Below are 8,096 nucleotides of genomic sequence, written 5' to 3'. Positions count from 1 at the left end.
CTTCTATTTTAATATTGATATGATTGATTATTGTTCTGACTTTCCTATGAAGCATAATGACTTGCATTAACGAGGTTTCGTTGAATTTCGAACGAGCTTGAAAGCAGAGCTGGGCATTAACTGAATAAAATGTTACTTTAACTATAGATTCTTGGACGAATAAAGTTAATCTTTTCGTTCGACAGTAATTTCTATAATTCTTATTCGTTATTCGAAGTTTCGATTTAAATAAAATTCTTGCCCATCTCTGCTTGAAACGTCTCGGGAAAGTTCGCACGTGCCCGGTCGAGAATTTAAATAAAATACCGCCAAATATAAAAACCAAGTAAAATGTATTCTATGGGAAACATCATTATCATTATGCTTGATATACACTGAAATATAACCACAATGCGTGTTTTACAATGCTCCATGTCTGTGTCTATGTCCGTGTGTGTTCGTGATGTGCACAGATCTGTACGAAATAATTGCTGAATTACCGCTAAGCTCCGACAATTATCATACTGACCGGGTAAATAGGCGACAAACGGCGCGTATGCTCGTTATGATCAGTAAGAATAATAATAAAAAATAATAATAATCGTAGTAGTAGTAATAGTAGTAGTAATAGCAATAATAGTAATAGTGGTGGTAGTGGTGGTGGTGGTGGTAGTAGTAGTAACAGTAGTAGTAAAATAGTTATGATAATGATCACAATGATGATGATGATGATGATGACGATGGTAATTATAGTGTATTGACAATCATATAATATTTAACAATGATCAGATATGTCGAGCACCAAAGAAATACATATATTCAAACGAAACGCATTTAAATCGGGCAATTGCGAATACTTCAAAGAGGATATTTTTTTAGACAACAAAAATAACGGGACCAACTGATTCTACCCTCTGCCATAACTTTCACAAAACTCTGACGATTATCTGCGATTTAAACGAAAATTACACAACTGATTACTAACGAGCTTCTAATTAAAAAGCTCGAGACGATGCTTCCAGACGCTAAGTTGTTGTTTCACTAGATTCCCCCAAAACTAGTAACAAAATCTCCCCACCACAACTGCCCTCGTTACTTACTAGTTCATCGATCTGCAAGAGCTCGATCCTAAACGAGCTATCTAACCAAACGGCCATCAATAAGATCGTAATCAAGCGAAGCGATGAAAGAAGTGACTCGCACGTGCCCGATTACACGCGACAATCGCTGTTATCACACTACTCAGCCACGAATATTGTATCGTCTCTCACATGAATGAAGAACAAAACTAGAAAGAGTACTCTTCGCTACTTGAGGTGTTTCCACGCGATCGTTGAACGTAACCTATAACAATTTCTCGCGGCCATGTTCAGCCTGCGATCTGGGGGGAATTAGTCGATCGTTAGAGCGATTAATTCTCTTCAGACTATATATATATATTAAACGAGGTACCAACGAAAGCCGAGGTCTTCGGTACTGCAAGAATCTCGAGCGAATGATCCCGAGCGTATCGAAGAACTACTCGAGAAGAACGGAAGAAGAAGAACAGAACGAAGGAAAATGAAGAGACATATTAAAATAAAATAAATGATAGAATTAACCGATAAAAGTCGTTTCGTCTCTCTTGATTGGTGATTCACGATGGCACTATACAAATTACGAAATTACTTTCCATATATCTGTCTCTCTCGCAACATTTTTTTTTTATCGTCTACTTAAACGCACAACTATATAATATTTTTTTTATATATATTTATATGTATACGCCATAATATTATAATTATCCTAAGCACGTTACGGCGGTTAAAGACTTTTTTTCCTTTCATCGGTATACGTACAGAGCGTGGTTCTCTCTCTCTCACCCTCTCTCATCCTTTCTCTCTATATTAAAACCTTTTCTCCTTTTTTTTTTTTATACAACACTTTTATACGATATCGTTCCATCGGATAACCCCGCTCGAACGCTCGAACGTGGGACGTTCTTCACTTTTCTCCTGCTTTTTTTTCTTTTTAACAGTACAACGCGTAAACGTTTCATATATATTTATATATCGTACAAATAACAGTAGTTCGCTACGCAAGTAATGTTTAAAAAGGTAATGTTATTAAGAACCATTCGCCTCGGTCCCGTCGCCAATTTCGAAACTGCCCGATCTGGCGAGACAAAAAAGAAATAGAAGAGAAACGCGGAACGAGAATTCACTCGAACTTCTTCCCCAAAGCGGCCCCCATAAATTTCTCCCTCATTCCTCTCGCTACCCTCTCACCAACCCCCCCAATTCGTGTATTTACAGAAAAGAGCGCAACATCGATCGAGCAGTCTCGAGAAGCATACGAACGATGGTTAACAATAAAATGGCAATACGGTTGACGTTAGTTTCTTTTCTTATCATTTTCTCTTCCCACCCCTTTTCTTAAAAATGTGATGCTACGTGCCTGCTTTACAGATATGTTCATCGGTACTTTTAAACTTACTTTTTACGTATATTTATGTGTTCATGTGTATATATATATATATATATATATGTAAATATATATATCCATATATTTAAACGTATATATACATTCATTCCCTTCCCTCAATTCATCCCTCCATTTAATTTGCGGTGACAACAGTTGTGGCTAGTACATTTATATAACTCTTTAGTATCTTTTTTCTTCTTTTATTTATAGTCGATTCGCTACACCCTTATAGTGATCTGATACTTGTGCCGTGCATTACGATTCGATTTTCTATGTATATATACCTTTATATTAGATCGGTTTCTTTCGTCCGAGCTGATAACATCAAAATTCGGATACTCGATTCGACCACGTTCGCTCCCTCGGGCGTTCCTCGCCGAGCGGGTGAATTTAGTCTTCGAAGGGGTTTTGAAATCTGAGAATTCGGATGTCCCTCGTAGCTCGAAGGGTGCGGCACATTTTCGCAGTGCTCCGTTAGTTTTGAAAGGATTAAATTCTCTGCCCCAGACGGGCGACTATTCAAACGAAATCTTCGAATGGAGCAGAAGTTACAGCGGGCTCTATTTAAAATCATCCCATTTCGCCGAGGTCCGATCGGAATTTTCACTTCGAAATAAATCGATAGACATTCGAAACGCAAAGATCGTTTTAAAAAACATTGATTCCCAAGAGTTCACGATAATTCGTTCGAAAGGCACGAAAGGTTACTAAAGATACTTTTTACAAGGCTTTAGAATTACTCTACTCTAGAATATCGAGGATACCAAATCATTCCTGTGTATCGAGATATTTCAAGCAGATCACGAGTCATATTTATCGCCACGGGGATCATTCGAATGCGTCCGCTTCTTGCGTTTGCGCGACACATTTAAAAGTCGCACGCGATCCGAACGTCTCGAGGTCGCCCGAGGTTCCCGAGTATTTAACCGCGTCGGAATCCTTCGCGAGAGTATTATCGAGCGAAGATGAACAGAGGCGGGCCGAGGGAGAGAAAGCCGAGGAGTCGGGTGCGAGTATCCGCTTCGAATTCGCACAATGTCCGAATAAAAACGCCCGATAACGGTCCTGTCCAACAACTTTGCTCCCAGTACAAAAAGCTCTACCTTTGTTTCTCTACGTTATATCCGCGTGTACTATTACGCATACATTGTTTCTTTTTTTTTCTTCTTCTAACGATGGTCCTTTCATTCACAGCGTTCCAACAACGTCAAATAGTCTCTGAGGTTTCAACTACGATAATCGCCCTCTTTGCGCGTCGAATAAGTTCGCGAGCGTCTTGCTGGGGCGAGCGTCTCGCTGGGGGCGACCGGCTCGGTTTCCGCGAAATGAATTTCAAGCCACCCGAGGCCCGGCGAGCCCCACTACCGAACCCTAAGAAACATATAACCGTCAATAAATAGACAAACAATCTCTAATTAACATCACTAATGAGACCAGTAACAAGTCGACGACGTTAACACAGATTACATATTGCAAATTGTTTAACAAGGACCCTGTCGGGCTGCTCGGGCCGTTCCCGCCGAGGGTGGTCGCGCCCAGCAAGACGCACGCGCGAAATTTCCTCCCCCACCGTCTGTGACAAACTTACGCATACTTCATATTAAAAATATACATTAAAATGTACGCACAACGTGCACGGTCAGCGGTACACGGTTTAACAAGTTTCCCTATCCTTAGACGTACCGCTACGCGCAGCTTCATCTCTCGCGCCTTACAGTAAAATAGATCGGTAAGCAGTTGCATGATCCTTGTGGCTATCGCAATGAGAATCCTATTTCGCTTAATGAGACCGAGCACTGGTGGATCGAGACTTCTTCTCGGACAGCTTTCTGCGCCCGAGTGCAATTAGACAGATTGTTAGCCAGGCGCGGTGAAAGAATATTACATGCTTCGCGGGACTGTACAAACGAGCGCGCGATTCATATCGGATTCTGGATTTTGTGCACTGTGGAGAAACTGAGTGGTCGCGCGTTGCCGGTCAGAAGCTCGAGACTTGGGTCTCGGGGTGTATCGTATATGGAAGCTTCGTTATGGTCGCTTCGGTGAAACAGAGGAGCGATGGTAGGTAATGAGAGGCGAGAACGTATTGGAAGCTGTAATTAAAGAGCTGATGGAGAGATTCTATGCTACTAGAGAGTCTACGGGCAGTCGTCGAGGAGAAATTAATATTCTAGAAAGCCTTGCGCGTCGATTATCGAGTGTCTGACAGACGTATTTAATTCGTGAACGGCCGTCCCGGATTTCTGACCGGCAAGGTGCTTGGTGTACATTAGAGATTAATTGTGCCAGAATTATTCGCCGAGACTTTGCGAGAGCTCCGGTATTGGTTTCGCCAGTTCGTACAGATATGAAAATGCAAAATCTACGGTGTTACGAAAATGCAAAAATTTTGTGCAAACAGCTGCCATTATACGAAACAACGAAGCACATAACGGTAACGTTGAGAACTCTGTCGAGAAACGGTCGTACAATGTTAGGTAACTGATAATATAATTAATAGTAATTATATTATTCAACGATCCACCTGTTGCGACTAAGAAGTATCTGGGACCAATGTAAAGTATCGCAGATTATCTTTCAAGGATTTAACTCACGCATGTACACTTAAGTTCAGAGAGAGAGATATATATATACATATATATCGTTATATATATATATAATATCAGTTCAAATACAATAACTTTTTGCGTCGATAGGAAAATGTTTAATAACTAGTGGAGACATATATATATATACTTTTTTAATACATTAAATCTTACTTTTTTTCGTTATGAAAAATAACAATTTCTTTATACTTTTTTTTCTTTGATAAAAAAGTGTGTTGGCTAAGAGATTGCACTTTGTGATCATCTTAAAAATTTGTGATTAATCATTAGTGACTATACATTATATCTTATGTTTCGCACACCGATTGTTCATACAGTCATCAGATACGTTTCTAATATACGTTAGTAAAGAACAAATTAGTATCGAAGATTATACGACTCCTCTTTCATATCCTCCTTTTTTTTTTTTGTTTGTTTAACGTACGTATATATATATAATCTTCGGTTACAATATAATAAAGACTGACCTTCCCAGGTATTCGATCCGCCGAGGGAACGGTCGCAAGCCTACGACTCCGCTAATTGCAACGCGGGCGCGACGAGCCTCGCGCCCCGACCCCGTTTCGTGTACCGCGATCCCCTTTCCCTAGCCCGTGTCTGATCCCCCTCCCGCGAGTGGCGCGCGACCCTCGCGAACCGGGGCCCCTCGGCGGATCGTCTTGTGCGAACAACCATGGGCAAGTCACCCGAAAGGAGGGCCACAAATGGTGCCAGGCACTATTTATTCATATACCGTCTGTGTAATCCATTAATAATTACGTTAATTACAGTAATGTACCAAATACGACTCTTGAGAGCAGCTCACACCAGGATGCATCCTGAGACTGAGTAAAGCATAGGCTGAGACCATCCCCCGAAGCGATTTAATCAGGAAGAAGACACAAACTTTTTTTTTTCTTGTTGTATTTCTCACAATTGCAACCCCGTCGCGCCCAAGAGATCGCGGATTCTGTCATAGAGCATTGCAACGTGCGCCGTCAACTGTCACTTTAAACCTTCAAAACGATAAATCTGCTTAAGCGAGCCCTTCTGTAGCTTGTAACGAACGAGCCCCTCGTTGTGTACGATTTAGGCTTTGAGGGTTGCAAAGTTCTCTTCCTTTCCCGTTATTTCCTCTTTTCGTTTTCAATCTTTCATATCAAATGTGCAAAATACTTGTGGAAAATGTATAATAACGTATGTATATACGTACGTATACATACGCGAGTTTACGTGTATATACCGTTTCTGTTGTTCTTTTCCTCGTTAATAATCAACACTATATAATATGCCTATCTCGCGTATAATATGCATATATCTCGCCTATTACCTCGTAATAATTCAAATATATTAATTTCCGATCGTATTTCCCCGCCTCCACAGAATATCGTAATTATCTTTGAGTACAGCAACCGATTATCCGTTCATCGTTTTCACTAGCGGACATAGACCGTTAATCAGTTCGCTAAAAAGACACACCCCGCTTATTTTAAACACAAACTTTCGCTTAATCGAACCGTTAAAACGAATATAAAAAGACGACACGCGAGCGCGCGCGCGCGCAATCGTTATCTATAATAAAACTCGCGCGACTCCTCGCGATTGTTTGCGAAGAAGAGACACGGTCCCCGAAAAGCAAGGAAAGCGGATATAGAATGCGATTTACGAAAATTCAAGTAGGATAAAAATTTCTATCACTATAATCGAATATCATTATTCTCTGACTAGGCATTCGATTTAAAAAAAAAAAAAAAAAAAAAATAGAGAAAAAAGAAAGAAATTATGTTCATTGCCTCCGGCACTCTTTGTAATAATAATAAAGCATCAATTAACGGATTATGCCGCGGATTTGTCTACCTACCATAACGCACAAAAAAAAAAAACAAGTAACAAAGTACAATTACTGGTAAATCTCTACCGTATAAATCATCAGACGTTCGCAAGCTCTTTGAAGAATTCGGTTTGCCGATGCGCCCACCCCGAAAACACATTCCCCTCCGGCCCGATCCAGCATGTATCCTCTCTAAACACACCGTCGATCCCTAACCTCCTTCCCAAAGGAATAACTCCTCGCCGTAGCGACGAGTATCAAAGACACAATGCCATATATCACGAAGAGAATGACAATGAATTAATGACATATATGTACAAACAACTTCGTATTATATACATGAAAATATATATATGTATCCATCATATATATATAATATAATATATATATATACGTATATATATATATATATATAATATGTGTGTATATATATATACGCGTAACGCTTCAACATTATGGCACCGTATTTAATCGTCGAGAAAAAAAAACAAACGCATTTTCTGTTGGGCATCGATATACAAACATCTGCTTCCATCCGTTCTCCACCCACCTCTCAAAATCCAACCCCATCCCTTCCCCCCAGATTCGGCGCGAGTGACCGCGGGCGACAGTCCACCGCGCGAGCCACCGAACCCGAGCGGCCGGGGGCCCAAAGAACCGTGTGCAACGAGTCTCTACGACCTCGAGTCCTGGAACAGTTCACAAGCACTATACGCCGTTAGTTGTACGTTGGAGTTGCGTGAAACGACCGAGCGTGGCAGCACGATGGACATTAAGTCGCCCAGCCCTCGGTGATCCTGGAGCGCTTCATCAGCGGCCCGTTCTCGTAATCCGAGTTGTTGCCGCCGTTCCCACCGGCGGCAGAGTGGCTGGTTCTGATGTCAGCCACCGTGCCGCTTCCCGGGGACGGTAAGTTCGTCGGCGTTATGTTCCCCGAGTGGGACGGCGGCGGATTACTTCCGGGCCTGCTGGACACTAGATTCAACGACTGCGGCCCGGGGTGAGGTACGTGGTGGGGCGGCGCTCCGGTGCTCGACGACGGGCCGACGTTCAGTGTTGTGTGATGGAGATTGCTGGCGTTGCTGGGCCCGCTGCTGTTGGACCCGCTGTTCCCGCCGTGGGGGTCCCGCGGCGGGCTGATCGGCTCGCTCTTTATCTTCACTGGCAGAGGCGACGTCGCCGGCGGCGGTGTACTGCTCGACACGGCTAGGTGAGGAAGACCACTGCAACAGATAACG

General features: G+C 42.1%; 1 protein-coding gene across 8 annotated transcripts in view; it reads right to left on the bottom strand.

Moving 5' to 3' along the window:
- Positions 1 to 315: 315 nt before the first annotated feature.
- The window catches only part of Mef2 (myocyte enhancer factor 2), a 70,564-nt gene continuing 62,783 nt past the window's right edge, over positions 316 to 8,096 (bottom strand). For all 8 annotated transcript variants that reach the window (XM_076825440.1, XM_076825438.1, XM_076825439.1 and 5 more), the window contains one exon: positions 316 to 8,081. In XM_076825440.1, the coding sequence (XP_076681555.1) occupies positions 7,631 to 8,081 (451 nt within the window). In that variant the 3' untranslated portion in view covers positions 316 to 7,630. The remainder of the gene's footprint in view (positions 8,082 to 8,096) is intronic.

Source organism: Andrena cerasifolii, chromosome 13 (genome assembly GCF_050908995.1).
Source record: "Andrena cerasifolii isolate SP2316 chromosome 13, iyAndCera1_principal, whole genome shotgun sequence".
In the NCBI taxonomy this organism is placed as follows: domain Eukaryota; kingdom Metazoa; phylum Arthropoda; class Insecta; order Hymenoptera; family Andrenidae; genus Andrena; species Andrena cerasifolii.
This window is presented reverse-complemented; position numbering and strand designations above follow the sequence as displayed.